Source organism: Aspergillus foveolatus (genome assembly GCF_047715535.1).
Source record: "Aspergillus foveolatus strain CBS 279.81 unplaced genomic scaffold BDW70scaffold_27, whole genome shotgun sequence".
Classification (NCBI taxonomy): domain Eukaryota; kingdom Fungi; phylum Ascomycota; class Eurotiomycetes; order Eurotiales; family Aspergillaceae; genus Aspergillus; species Aspergillus foveolatus.
In genome coordinates, this window is record NW_027396091.1 from 156,160 (window position 1) to 170,697 (window position 14,538).

The following is a 14,538-nucleotide window of genomic DNA, read 5'->3' on the forward strand; positions in this document are numbered from 1 at the left end:
AGCACCATCAGACAGGGTCAACCAACCAGTCGCCCCCGTAGCAAATGGCCACTGTTCCTGCTACCTGACCCACCTAGAAATAATCCTCTCCCTTCGTCAGAACCGTCACCGATCCCTTGGTTCCAAACGCCGCGTGCTTATACTGCGGATCTGAGCCCTCGATCTCCCCATACTGCAAACGGACCTTCCCGATCTCTTTTTTCAACGGCTCGGCTACCAGACAATGGCCGACGGCCAGACGGTCCTGCTCCAGATTCCGCGTTGTTATCAGGACACTCGAAAACGAGGTGTTCTGTGAGACACCATTTCGCCATAGGGCGAAGGATCCAACAGTGACGCACGCAACAGCGACTCCGATTGCAGTCGTGTAGGCTAGTATCAGATATGCCTCACCGTACTGGTAGAAGTTGCGCGAGGTCAAGTCCAGCACGTCGACAGTGGTGTTTGCGGCATTGAGACTGAGGAGGCTGTAGGTGAAATTTTGCGAGAGGTCTTCGATTGCTCGAGCCAGCGTTCCGTTGCGGCAAGAAGTGGTTGAGCTGTCGCCGTGAAGGTAATCGTAGGCACTGGTATTCCACATCTCCGGACACCCAAAGAGGCCGGTCTGTGCGATGGACAATTTGGTGAACGCCGTCTGCGAGGTTATGTTCTCTGCCACTGACCCGGTAGAACCGGTGAGCCAGTCACCCTGGATAAGGCCGGAAAATAGCATATGTACCACGTAGAACCCCCAATTCACTGTCGGGCCTATATCCTAGAGTAGAGAGGAAGAACCAGCGTCTGCGGTCCAGTTGGAATAAGCGACGTGATCTACTGATATAGGTGTTAGGGTCTGAATGCCATCATCGAAAGAAAGGCCGACCACGTAGGAGGTATTCCAGAGCCGGCAGACGAGCCTGGTCGGTCGTGAGGCGTCATCGTTCCACAGCGAGTTCTGCCCTGCAGCCCATACGAAAAGTGTACTGTTAAGATTCTGAGGAGCAACCCCGGAGTAGGCTCTCCACGACTGGTCCGTGTGTGTTCCCGATCTCGCTATCCCACAGTGCCTGGCTCAACACGTGCACGTCCAAGAGAGCTTCGCTAAGGCTCTGGCACTTGTACGAGGGACCCCAGAATGTTAGCGTGTAGGACGATTTAAGGAATAGTGCAGGACTGGAGGCAATGCATAGACGAGGCGATCATTGTGAAGAGGCGGCTGATGTCGGGCGAGGGTGAATGATGTATCCTGCTCCCTCGAGTGTTACCTCGCCGATCCAGAAGGAATCAGCAAAGCTCACGCTTGGAATTTCGAGTTGGGAGGTCTGCCTGGTTGGCAAGGCAATGACAGAGAGTAGACGGCGTAACAATAACCATCAAGGGGATCAGCCTGGTCCGGTGCGGACGGGTAAGTAGTAGGCTCACTATGATTAGTACGAGTAAAGTGGTACATACCAAGAGACGATCGCCAGGACAGTGAGCGTTTTCGCGTGCATCCATCAAGGGTGAGAAAGGCAAGCGGATTGTTTAGGACAGCAAACATGCCGTCAATCCCACTAAGTTTCACTCTTTCGGCGGAGGGTGGCCCAGGTCTCCTGCACCGCTGCCACTCCAACCGCGGAGACGAGGCATGATTTGATCAGGAAGGCAAAGCCGGTTCCAATCCGGATCGCCCATGTTTGCTGGTCGGTAGAATCGACGAGGGTTTCCTCGAAGCTGCGGTAGTAGAAATGATGGCCCACTGACAGCATCGCGCCACAAGTGACGAGCCCGATCATCAGAGTCGGACACCTCCAGCCGATCCCCCATGCCGCCGGTGTCTCTGCGCCTTGGTCTGGACGCGGCGATTGGTGTCCTTGGCTGGGAAGAGGGTAGTCAGCGTGGCTACTAGTTGATGGAGACATCCTGTTCCGGACATGAACTGAGGTCGGCCCCCATGGACCGCTGGAGCTCTTTCTTGGAGGGAGAGGGGAGAATCCTTCATCAGTCTTATAGAGGCCGCGGCTCCAGACAAGGCTGAGAATCGAGCCACTGTCGGTTTCTGTGCGGGCCATAGCGCAGTCTTCCCTGCGGCAGCCTTGCAGTGCAGCCTCAATGCGGCCTATCAGAGGCTGCTTCCCCTTTGCTTGGGCAGTTGCAATCGTCCGAAATGTCATATTTCTGTAGCAGGAGTCGGTCCTCTACTCGCCAATAGGGATGAGAGTGGATGTGAGCAACGGCGGGCAACGCAATTTCCATTTCAAGGACGACCCTGCAGGGCGCGTGCTCAGGAAGCCTCCTCCCTAATCCAGTCAGATAAGTGTCAGTAGGAGAAAAATGTTGGGAGGAGGCTCTAGAAAAAACTCGAGGAAAGTATCCACTAACCCTAATTCACGGCCCAAAGTGTCCCAGCGAGCCGTTAGCCCGTCCTATTCCGGGGTATTCCACCGTAATTTTTATATGTATACGGGCTTTGCCAGGGTCTCCAGGCTCTAATCACCCGCTGACTATCTGGCAATACCGGCTGGACGTGAACATAAAATGTCTCCTGATGCGCAAGACAGATACTGTCCTAGGTTTGGCTGAAAATTCCCTCTGAAAACACACCTGGCCCCTCCCCCGACTGTGGATTGACACTTGCAGTATAGTAGAATGCAGGCATAAGAAATATCTTTTCTGCCATTCTAGGTCCATTCATTTCCCTTTTCGAGCCGATGAGATGGTCTTTGTAATGGTGATATCGTACAGCTAATAGCTTATATTTTAAATTACCTCTCTGTGCCCAAGGAAGTAGTAAGAGTGGTAAGAGTGACTCATGTTATTATTTTTTTCAGCTTCTCTAAAAAGTTAAATGAAATTATTCATAAAAAAATATGTATGTAAATAGAATGGAGATGTTAAAAAGGCAAGCTTGCCGAACCAACTAAAATATGAGGATCGCCAGGTTTAGTTATGATGTGTTGGTGTGCGTTTCAATTGTGAAACTTCCGTTCAGAGTCTGAATGCGTGATTAAAATGCGGTTCAGCTCCAGGCAACAAGACCTTAGCACCTGGACGGGCAAAATGTTCGTTTGCTACTGGGTCTTGCAGGCTGACCTGACTGACTAGACTCAGACTTGGATGTTGGGGGCCGTTTATCCTATTATGCACGTTCACTTGCAAGAAAATAATTCCGAAGTAGGGCTAACTGCAAAACAAGTAGGAGAAGATGGTGCATTCTGGAAAAATAGTGAAAATAGAAAATAGAAAAATAAAATAAAATACAAGAAAGATGAGAAATTATCATTAATATCATAAACCTAATAACGATATACATTAATAAACTCACTTCGCACCACAAAAGACTGCGGCCGTCCAGCTGCCCTAACCCTTGTTTACATGACGGCCGCCAACCACCCGGGGAACGCGCCTGCGCGATCCATGAGTCGTAGCACCGACTAACATACTACAAAGTTGTCGTGAACGCGGTATGTTTATAGACAACAGGTATCCTGCGAATCTTCTATTCAGGAGCGCATCGAGGCAGCGTGGTTCCTTGGAGTTGGAGGTTGCCCTGAGCCTCCAAGGAAGCTCTTGTATAGTTTAGCTGCTATCTGCATCTCAAAACCGGTCCTCGACAGTCAGATCAATTTCAGGGAGTGGGCCAGCAATGGCCGTGTCTTCTAGAAGTGTTCTGTCTATAGCTTGTCGCAAGAGGGAAAATATTGGCATCTCTCGACCGACCTGACGACATTTACCCCTTCAGCTAGGGCTAGGTACAATGGCACTTTGGCATTTCCGCTCCACCCACGGGACCGGAACGGTCCGCCATGGCAGACAGCCACAGCCAGGCACGGGTCGTCTCGTGCTCTGAGCGGTTAGTCGCTTAAATCATAGGCGCAAGACGGAAGGCATTTGAACATTCCACGAGTGACAATCTAAGCATTTGTATAATCTATAAAGCTCAATTATCAAGTAACGATGTAGATCTGAAAAGACAGTCATAATTTCTGGAAACCCGCGGCTCGGCCATCTTATTCACCCTCTCTCCACAGCACTGTACCACGATTCCGTAGGGATTTTCTGCCGCTGCAAAATGCCCCAGGCGGTTGGTTGATGCATCTATAGGGCCGCCAGATTTACGCTGTCCGGGGCCTCGGGTGGGTGCAGTGATAACGAAGACGGAGAGGAGCCAGGAAGATAAGACCCAATCCCTGAGCACGAGCGAGTATGATCTAGGTCAAGATAAACAAGGGTACTGAGGGTATCGGGATGATAGAGGTAGCGAGATGGGTAACGTGTCCCTGGTGATTGATGAAGGGCGCATAAATATAGGTACTGGATACGGTAGCTGTGGTGGGATTGCAAGATTAGCAAGATTAGCAAGATTAGGATTATGATCTTAGCGAGGCCGCCGCTGCTTGATTATCTCGCAAGTTCGGCACAGTACTCTTGCGAAAGGTCACAGCAGCCAAGGAAAGGACCAAAATCGAGATAACTCGCCGAAGACGGGATCCTTGCTTAAAGAGAGGAAGGGATGGCGGGCTGTCTTCAGCTCTGGAATACCACTTATACTACAGTTGCTTTGCAGATTCGCTTTCACATTTCTTCCCTCTCTAGACTCTTCCCAGCGCGGCTTTGCAGACTAGACTGTACGCTAGTACTGCTATCGAGATGACTTACGGAAAGTATTTAGATAGACACAGACAAAGCCGAATATCTATTCTGAAGGAGTTCTTGGATGATTCCACTCCAGACCAAAGAATCTCAAGGAGTTGGATGGATGAATTTGGAGATGTAGATCGTAATAGCTAGTCAATACTAAAAGAGATTCTCATTTTGAGCGCCTGTCTACATATTGCAGTATCTTGCAATAGGCAAGCTTAATAATAGTTTACAGAGGCCTGTTGCTAAGCTGTAACTTGGCTATTTTTAGTAATTCTCCTACTTCCAAGAACAGCAGTAATTCGCTTCTAAATTAGTACTAGGAGTTTATCTTTTACTAGCAGTGTAGATAAGGCCCCAGACGCTGTGTATACAATAAGCTGTAACAAACCCAAGTTATTATGGACTTGAAAAAAAGCGGGTTGCGTCGGGTTTCTACCTACCCTGATCCGCCCACTGGGATCTTGGACTTGGAGCGGTTTAATAATTAAGCACCCGCTTATTGATGTCTATAAACTTACAACCAAGCCCACTTAGGGTTTGTTACACTATTGTCTGTTGATATGGTGGCTCAAGTACGGCTGGGCGGACGGGAAGCCCTGTTCTCCACACTCTGTCGTATGCAATCGACTACGCTGGATAACAGCTTATGTATAAGATCGTCATATTTACGCCTAGGAATTTTATCTCCTGGGGCCTGAAGCTCGGAACTTGTTTATACGTATGCTGGTTTATGGAGAAGTAGCAGAAATTGATATGTCATTGTATATAAGCCAAGTCGTAGCAACGCCTATCTATATCTTACTCTTGACCGACTCGCAACATGATTCTGGGTGAAGTGTTGACTTGTTGAAATTCTGCGTGGATTGAGGCACATCCAATGCTGGGTTTTTCGTAAAGAAGCCGTCCGGTTTTAGCATCACGCTGATACGCTCCATGGGCATGACGGGGAAGTCCTCAATACGGGGGTTATGCGTTAGACCGAAAGCTGAAATAAAAAGTCAGTTCTGTCTGGAAGCCACATTTGCTTGAGGATGCTAGAGCTTGACGGAAGAAATTTACTTACTGTGCCACAAAACGACGTCTTCGTTCTCCGTAACGTCATTCCTCTGCACCCACATCTCTACCCCGTTGGCGCGTTTGCTCTGGTTTGTGAACTCACCGGCAGCGTATAATTCGTCGTCTTGATACCGGGTAACCCAGATTGGCTTTGAGGCGAACTCCGCTCGTTGATAGCCAATGGCATGCTTCGGCATAATAAGCATTTGGCTAGGTGCGGTTTGCAACTTGTATGCCACTGGCTTGTAGGTAATGGGGTTGATAACGTTATCATTGCGAATCTTGAACACACGGTGTCGATTAATGTCAGTGTTTGCAGTGCCGGACCTGCCAATGGTGGTTTCCTCCGTAGTGTATCCAACCAAGTAAGGATTATTTTCGTCTTCTGGAAGAGGGACGCTGTCTTGGTAATAGACAGAGTTCTTGAAGCCATCAATAGCAGGGTCGATGCGCAAGGAGAACATGTGCTGGTGAAAAGGAGCCATGACGCCTGGGCCGACATTGGTGCCCCACTTGACCGTTTCCCCATTTGTATTGTCAAAGGGCACCGTGGAGAGAATACCGGTTGCGCGGACTTCAAGTTCAATATTCGCTGCTTGATCAAGGATGTAGGCGAAGATGTACTCGTAGTTGGCCACCGTACAGATCATTTGGAGAACAAGCTGGCGATTACGGACAACGGTGGCTGCTCCCGATCTGTAATTGGTGTGTTTGTGTTGAAGCCCGTTATCCTGTTCATGCATGCAGATTATATTTTTCAGAAGAACAGGTTGGCCCTTAGAATCGGATCGGTAACCGTCGAAGTATTTGATGTGTCCTAAGCAGTCACAGCCAAGCGAGAGCTGATTAGCGTTCAGACCAAATCCCACATCACCAACGTCGAAAGCTTGCTTCCTATGATACGGTGCTCGAGGGTCTGAAGAGTTAAATCAGCAGATATTCAATAGAGTAACCTGGTAGAGACAAAGCCTCGGACATGTATCGCCCGCCGGAGTTGTCTTGTAGCCCGGGATGCAATGTGGCCAGCTGGAACAGGTCAAACTCACCTCCATAGGGCACGGTCATTTCAGAAATGGAAAGCCGATACAGAACGTTGCGGTTGTCGTAGGTGAGATTGTAGAGGACCAAGCCATCACGGTTGTTGAATCCCACTCGGAAACGCCACTTCTGCCAGTAGACCTTGTTCCCTGTCACCGAAAACGAGGCGCCCTCCGGCTGCTGGACGATATATGGCTTGAGATCAGTGCGGAGAGGTTCATCTAAGAGATCATGTGCATATTGAATAGTCTTGACTGGATTCCACGGTTGCGTCTCAGCTGTCTGGGTATCGGAGCCTCCAGGCAAGTAGTCCATGCGGACCAGCTCGCGTGTATGGCCATCAAAAACAGGGGAGAACTTGCACGGAATGGAGTAGTGGTTGTTCTCAGGGTGGTCCACAGACACGATGTACATGAAGCACTGGAACAGCCGGCGGGTCTCGTGAATATTGTCCGTTCCATACATCCAGGGATCATTGCAAACTGTAACTCCCTTGGGAAGTTTCAATTTTTCGATCTCTGCCAACACAGCTGGATGCTCCATGCAAAGCTTCTCAATTTCTGTGATTTCATCCACGTCTATGGGAATCTATCCTTGTCAGTGTCGAAACCGCAATCGAAGGAAGAATGATAGATACCTGAACCCCAGCCGGCAACTCTTTCACGTAGACAACGGATGCATCATCGGCGTTGAGCAGAGCTTTGCAGCATGCCCCTGTATCAAGACGATGAAAGTAGGAGTAGATTAGGCGGGCTGGCTTTTTGGGAAGAGGCTTCCCTAGCCGTTCTGCTTCGATGTAAGGAATGACATCTTTTTTGATAGGTTCCTGGAGATCAATTCGGTTGATCCGAAGCTGAACGCCAGGGAACGCAGACTGCAGGATCCGGTAACCTAGACGAATTTCTTGAGGCGTAAGAGGGTCGAATGGGTGAGGGAGTGGCTGCCTTTGCGCTGAAGACATGGCTGATCGTGTGAATTGAAGTATATGTGGAGGTCAGAGTCGAGGAGCTGGGGGAGGGGTTTGATGGAGAGGAGGGTATCAAAGATGAGATGAAGATGCGACTCAGCTCCTTTGAAAGGAGAGAGACGGTGACTTATATAGCTGTCATCTTTGCCATCTGCTTTGGAGATAAAGAAGAGATCGAGATAGATCTGGATGGACCTGCCTATTAGGGAAGGTCACGGCTAGCGCCATTGTGGGGTCGCGCCTAAGTTGACGACAAGCACATGAACTTGAGCCGCTCATCGGAGTTGAGCATTGCATCTTGAAAGGTACCTTCAAGCCTCTGGGTATCGCTGCACGATATTGCTTTGGCTGGCGTTCAGTCACTGTTGCGGTGTATACGGACACGGAGAGGATCGACAGAGCCTAGTTAGTGGTAGAAGTCAGTCGGCTAGCCCAGTGATGTAGACGGCGTTGTATCCGCATGAAAGGCTCCATCTTGCTCACTTACACGAAACTTCCAGTGCACTTAACTTCAAAGCGTCGTAAAAGCAATGTAAGGATACAGTCCTTTTTATATGGTGAGAGAAAGAAAGTGCAAGTACTCTGTAGAGAGTAAGTATCCCAAGTCTTGGCAAAAATCCTGCCTGGCGTAATTCTTTCCCAAAAAGGCTTAGTGCCAACGGTCCCGTCTTGTTCGATTCTGCGAGCCATTCAGGTACAATGATCTGTTTAATTTGCTGCTCCTTGTCTGGTTATGTGCTTCATGAATTTTGTCATTCGAGGCCCATTCCTCTACCATAGTCCCATTGTTGGCCGCTTGTTGGCGTACCGGCTCGTCTCTGAAGTATATATCTCCCCGAAAAATGGGCTGCCCGGGTACGACCAACACATTCCAGCAGTATGAAAGCGAGCCACCCACCAAGAAAAGGTGCAGAAGACAAGGAGGCAATTGGAGTCGAACCGGCTGTTTGACTTGTAAAAGGCGCAGGAAACGCTGCGATGAGGCTAAGCCTAGGTAAGTATCCTCCGTTCACTAGAATATTGGATTTTTGCTAACCTTCAACAGCTGCCATACCTGCACCAGGTTAGGCTTAACCTGTGAAGGTTATAGCTCAATGTGGGCAGTTCCCCTTGGACCGGGTGCCCAGATCTTCAAGCATACAGAGCCCGCTAGGCACTATAGACCCGGGCCCAGTTTATCACCTGCTCCGTCAGTCAGTTCGACGGCATCGTCTGCGACTATAGGGCAGCCATTGCCAGTAACTGGTCATACTTCACCTATTTACTCGCCAGTCCCTGAAGAGGATGACCTTGCGGATCCGGAGAGTTGTAGTTCGAAAAATGCCAACCAACTAGCTGTTCAGGCGGCCTCCCGGTCTCCCTACCCCTCCAGATTAATCAGTCACCTTTCCCGCCTCGACTCCCATTACCTCCAATACCACATGGAACGGGGCTCAAAGCTACTAGCCAACCTAGAGTCTGATGAGAATCCCCTCCGGTCCTTGTTAATCCCCAGGGCTCTCTCGTCGACTCTTCTCATGAACGCTCTATGCGCCCTATCCGCCATTCACTTCTCCAATCGTACTCACCACGGCTGGTTTGCTGAGAACGAAGGGGCCAATTACTACATTGATACCATGCGCGGCTTAAGAACAACGATTGCAACTTCTGAGAGAAGTTATGTTCCAGACGACGCCATCCTCGCCGTTTCTCTTCTTTGCAAGTATGAGATTGTCCGGGGAAGCGTGAAGCAATGGGCTGTGCATCTAGACGCGTTGCAGACGTTGGTTTCCTCCCGGGGAGGACTCAACCAGCTCGATCAGGACGCAGCCGAGTTTATACGTGGACTGTACGATTTTTCTTTCCTTCCTGAACACCCGTGGATGATGCAACTGACAAGCTTACCGTAGCTTCGTCTATGCAAACAACCTGGCTAGGCTTACCAACCGAAGAACCTTGCTCAAGCCGTCTATTCCCGGCTCTGATATCGTCAAGCCCCACAAGCTAGACATCTACATCGGATACACAGAGGAGATCATCAAGACGTGCGCGCGGATAGCAGACCTCCCTCGTCTGGTTTCAGATTCGGAGGCCTTTGAACTTGAACTTGTTTCAATGTATGCGGACCTTTCTTGATACCCTCTGCTCGGGCTATGAGGCAAGAGAGAAGAGTGCTGACGCTTGTCGCTCGGTAGAGACAGCATCCTCCACACATGGACCTCCACCAAGACAACCTACATCGTACCCAAAGGCATAACCCAGGCTACTCTCTCCCGCCTGCGCTTGGTAGCCGAGTCATTTCGTGATGCCGCGTATATCTACTTTCACTCAGTCCTGGAACGCATAACCCTATCCGAAGCCTCACTCCCATCTTCCATAACTTCACACGCAAAATGGAGATTCGAACACCTCATCTCAATCTCCAAAACAACCGCCATAACGTCCCTCCTAAAACGCCTAAAAACCCACCCCATCGACAAGAACTGCGAGTTCTCAGCACTGACATTCCCGCTTTTCATTGCCGGGTGCGAGACGCACAGGAAGGAAGATAGGCAGCTAATTTGGGACATGCTGAGTGTCGTCGAGGCCAATTTTGGGATAGGGAATGTGAAGAGGGCGAAAGAGGCGCTGGAGATTGTTTGGTCTTCTTGTACCCCTGCGGTCGATGGGATTGGTGATGATGAGGTTGAGATAGAGGATAAACGGGCGAGAGGGGTGAAAAGGCACTGGGCTGACGTGCTTAACGGGCTAGGGTGGGACTTGATTCTCGCGTAAAGAGGTATAACCTGGATACAATCCTTTCCGGTTCGTGACAATCGTCACCAGACCGGGTTTCAATACGTACCTACATTAGAACTCTGTACATTTACCTGACCATGAAGATCCACTACGTCCAAAGTAATGAAAAGAGATAATGATACCGGTACCATGCGATCCTCTGCACGGCAGGACCCAAGAAAAGGCAGCATAACTAAGTCCTTTAGGAATACATTTTCAACCCAGGGTATAAGACTTAGGTAGCTCAACTCAGCTCAGTCCCATATTCACCTCATCACCGAGCCCAAGCTCCCTCTCCGCCCTTTCCGTCCCCCCCGTAGCCCTAGCCCCCCATTTATCTAACCGATCCTGAGCATCCGATATCTCCTTCTCCCGAATACTAAGGCTGTCGCTTGCGACCGTGCTACTCCCATGCGGGCTTCCGGTGTTATAACCAGAATTGCTCCCAGAGAGACCGGACAGTCTCCGAGACCTGGAAATGCTCACCGGTCTTGAAGAGACGTTCCTTAACGAGGAGGTGCTGCGGTTGTGACTAGTACTAGTAGCAGAAGAAGAGGTTATTTTCGCATTTCCAGGGTTTTCGGAGTCATTTTTATTTGTGGCTGGTGGAGTAGATGTGGTGCTGCTGTTTTTGCTGTCGCTTACACTTTTCGAGTTTGAGGGGCTGCCGAACCAACGTCGGCGCCGGGCTTTGCTAGATGTTGTGGACGGGGCGAGACTCACGGAATCAGCGTCGACTGTTGGAGCATCGGCATTGGCATCGGGTTTTCCCATTTTGCTCTGCTCGATGTCTTGCGCCAAGGCCTGAGTTAAGGCGGATGGTGCACCTAGGGGCTTGCCGTCTGGTGTGATCTCCACGAGTTCGGCATCCCGACACCACTTTCTGCGGCGAGTATAACGGTCCCATCCGTCTAGACCGCGACGTCCGTCGTTCCACTGCAGATATGTTTAGGAAGCTGGATGAATGGGTGTAAGTTGAGTACATACTTTATTATCATAGTATATCCAACCGCCCCCATCGGAAGCCTTGGAGTCGGACACATCGTCATCAGCTCCATCAATGTGCCATTCGCTGCCCTCAACCCACCGCCACTTTGCATTCCCGCTTTGCACCTCGGGAAGCTCGAACTCGTTCTTCGAAGGAACAGGATTTAGATGCTCATCCGTCCACGCAGCGCGTTCCGACGGAAATAAGGAGTACGTCCAGCCAATACCTAGCCAACGACGCTGGTTCTCATAGATGATAAAAGTAAAACGAACGCCCGACGAGTCCCCGCGACGCCTAGTTGCAATGTTCGCGGCGTGACCGTGACTCTGAATGTGAGTCTTGCCAGCATCCAGGTCAAATGACAGACCGGTAATCATTCCGCATATACGGCGAATGGTAAGAGACCTCCAAAGAATGACGCGGCAAACCCTTGCTGTCCGCGAATGGTATGTAAGTATAATCGTGCCGACTATCATAATGACACGACGCGTAGTAATGAGGTAAAGCGGAGGCAGAGTCAAAGCGATCCATATCGGTGTTACGAAGAGAATCCTAACAAACAACGTGGTAAGGGCCGGCCGTGTAGTCGCAGAGGTAGCCGATCTTTGAGTCGACAGGAAATCTGTGAGTTCCACAAGCGGCTCGAGCAGGATATTGCATCGGGTGGTGAACGTCCTCATTGCCTCCACGATCTCATCTAGGCTATCATGTCGGTGCGCAGAGCCCTCGGAAGCAGCCGACCGGTTATGCTTCTCTGTTGAAAAAGCTCTAGTCGATAAAGGAGAGTACCGTCTCCAATACATCCCAAGAATCAACCCGACGACCACCAAGAGCGGCCCGGCCCAAAGAATGATTGCATCCCCGTATAGAACGACCGCCCAGAAGGTGGCAACGAGTAGGAAGCTATAGGACGAGTCGCCCGTTGTCCATGTCAACAAGCCAACGAGCGTATTGAGCGGAAGAATGAACGGGTACGAATAGGCCAAGGCTCGTGTGACCGGCGGAGGAGTGGCCACGAGGAGAGGGGACTTGCGGTGCACGATGATGCTGGAGCGTTGTCTTGAGGTCAACGACGAGCCGGATATGGTGGTGGGCGAGAAAGCGGCGACCGTCGGCGGCTGAGAGTCAGCATGGTCGTTGAGGTGAGTTGAAGGGGCCATGGAATCTATCCACGGGATATCTTCTACCAATCGTTAGTACCGACCGCTACATCGCAAAGCAGTCCAAAGTGATGCTAGCATAAGAGTGAAGTAATGAGACGCATTTGACTCCATCAATATAACATACCGAGTGCTGCCATCCAACAGAGACGTCATATGCAACCAGCAAGGTCATCGCGGGCGGTGAAGGGGGAAGGGAAAGGAAGGAAGGAAGGAGAGGGAAAGGAGAAGTACTCGCAAGAAAAGCCCCGGACGAGCACACGATGGACGCAGAGCTGGACTGCGGGGGAAAAGAAGATCGCGATAGTCGATCCGCGGTGCAGTTGAATCTTTGGACATGTGATCTGGGATGTATTCTGCCGAGCTGGACCCAAGTATACCATGTTCTAGATCATGCGAGGTTGTGTAAGATTTGAGATAGACGAGATGTAACCGCCACTGGGGTCAAGGTTCAAGATATAAACAACCATAATAAGTACGACAAGACGTATAAACACACCCTTTGCACTGCTCTTATGTATGTTGTTCGTACTTCGGTCTCGGTCTTGGCAGAACCGACCGAAGCCGCTCACGCTCCGAATTTTTCCCTTTGGTTCTTGCTCCGAAATCCGTCTATCGCCTTTCAACTGCACGCCATCAAATCTCGCAATCTTCCTAAACACCGTCCTTAGCCGGGTCAAGTCTTTCATTCTCTAGAAATGGTACGTCAACTTTACCACTCTCTTCCGCAACAACTTCAGCTCTGTCCATCTCCTCTGCTGTCCCTCCATCCGCATCACCTTATCCGCGCAAGGTCTAATACTAAATTCATCAGGCCCACCGCATCGTAACCCAAGTCGTCGTGACCGGCGCCCGTGTCTTCGGTCGCGCCTTCGCCGAAGCATACAAGCAAGCTTCCGCGGCCTCGAAATATCAACAGAAGACCGGAAAATCTGCCGGCGGTTCGTCCTCCTCCGGCATCACACTCGACGAGGCATGCAAGATCCTAAACGTTAAGCCCCCACAAGCCGGCGAAACAAACCTGGAACATGTGATGGAGCGATTCAAGAAGCTTTTTGACCTGAACGATCCGCAGAAGGGAGGCAGTTTCTACCTGCAGAGCAAGATTCTCAGGGCGCGCGAGCGGATAGAGGCAGAGGTTAGGGAGGCGGAGAGGAAAGCGGCACATGAGAAGGAGTTGAAAGAAGGGTGGAAGCCGAAGGTCTACAAAGATCGGTGATTTGATGCTTTGCTGGTGGAATGGGTTGGGGTTGACCCTGGTGTTTTATTATCCTTTCTCTTCTCGAGGGTTCGCGGCATAGCATGGCGTTTTCTTTTGGTGACTCGAGCATTGGTCGGGCAAAATAATAGACTTCGCCTTCTATTCATCCATCGCCTTGTGATGTGGTCTGGCATGGCCCGTCTGCACCCTGCCTGACATCGCTTCTTCGGCATTGATATTCCTCGGTACAAAATCTACAGTGCGTTGCAGACGGAAGGAAGCAAACGAACGCTCCAAGTTGGAGGAGTCTCCAAGGCGAAGGATGGGCGAACGGCGATTCTTGACTGTTGATATAATTCTTTCTTCCCCCAGATACACTATTCTCCGCTCTTATATTTATCATGTATTATAAATAAACAGGACCACGTGGCGATGGTTTGCTCGGTTGAATGCCTAGAAATGTTTTGGAATCTTCTACCAAGATGCTAAGGTATAACCTCTAATATAGCCGCATAGAGGAATCTCTCAATATTATAAACTCCCCAGGTGGAAGGTCTTCTAACCAACGAAATGTCATTGATTAGCCGACTGCAACCCTCACGTTCCTCTCCAAGCGATCGCATATAGCGCTCCCTTGATGAGAAAGTGAAGATCGTGAGAAGATCTTCATGCGGACTGTCGTAATTCAATTGTCATCTAGCTCATTCATAATATGCTGTTTGAACTCGGTTGACGTAAAGCACGAGCGCATACCCAACTCTGCGGTGCT

General features: G+C 50.2%; 5 protein-coding genes across 5 annotated transcripts; 2 read left to right on the forward strand and 3 right to left on the reverse strand.

Moving 5' to 3' along the window:
- Window positions 1-73: 73 nt before the first annotated feature.
- On the reverse strand, window positions 74-1,880 carry BDW70DRAFT_150635 (uncharacterized protein; the record flags this gene model as incomplete). The annotated part of the gene is made up of 5 exons (XM_073739186.1): window positions 74-754; window positions 806-973; window positions 1,005-1,094; window positions 1,245-1,301; window positions 1,578-1,880. The coding sequence occupies 5 exons, from the start codon at window positions 1,878-1,880 to the stop codon at window positions 74-76; spliced, it is 1,299 nt and encodes a 432-aa protein (XP_073595545.1).
- A 3,513-nt stretch (window positions 1,881-5,393) lies between these two features.
- Window positions 5,394-7,670, reverse strand: BDW70DRAFT_168445 (amine oxidase; the record flags this gene model as incomplete). Its single annotated transcript, XM_073742471.1, has 4 exons — window positions 7,334-7,670; window positions 6,705-7,284; window positions 5,666-6,574; window positions 5,394-5,587 (listed from the first exon to the last, which is right to left on the reverse strand). The coding sequence occupies exons 1-4, from the start codon at window positions 7,655-7,657 to the stop codon at window positions 5,394-5,396; spliced, it is 2,007 nt and encodes a 668-aa protein (XP_073595546.1). The 5' UTR covers window positions 7,658-7,670.
- Window positions 7,671-8,424: 754 nt separating this feature from the next.
- Window positions 8,425-10,417, forward strand: BDW70DRAFT_168447 (Zn(II)2Cys6 transcription factor; the record flags this gene model as incomplete). Its single annotated transcript, XM_073742472.1, has 4 exons — window positions 8,425-8,657; window positions 8,709-9,491; window positions 9,553-9,759; window positions 9,838-10,417. The coding sequence occupies exons 1-4, from the start codon at window positions 8,506-8,508 to the stop codon at window positions 10,415-10,417; spliced, it is 1,722 nt and encodes a 573-aa protein (XP_073595547.1). The 5' UTR covers window positions 8,425-8,505.
- A 247-nt stretch (window positions 10,418-10,664) lies between these two features.
- On the reverse strand, window positions 10,665-12,953 carry BDW70DRAFT_137133 (PEX28-32 family peroxisomal membrane protein; the record flags this gene model as incomplete). The annotated part of the gene is made up of 3 exons (XM_073736989.1): window positions 12,696-12,953; window positions 11,408-12,591; window positions 10,665-11,356 (listed from the first exon to the last, which is right to left on the reverse strand). Coding segments are annotated over exons 1-3 (1,879 nt in total), but the record flags the coding sequence as incomplete, so codon positions are not given.
- On the forward strand, window positions 12,954-14,220 carry BDW70DRAFT_137134 (import motor complex subunit PAM16). Its single transcript, XM_073736990.1, has 2 exons — window positions 12,954-13,269; window positions 13,383-14,220. The coding sequence occupies exons 1-2, from the start codon at window positions 13,267-13,269 to the stop codon at window positions 13,785-13,787; spliced, it is 408 nt and encodes a 135-aa protein (XP_073595549.1). The 5' UTR covers window positions 12,954-13,266; the 3' UTR covers window positions 13,788-14,220.
- Window positions 14,221-14,538: the final 318 nt, after the last annotated feature.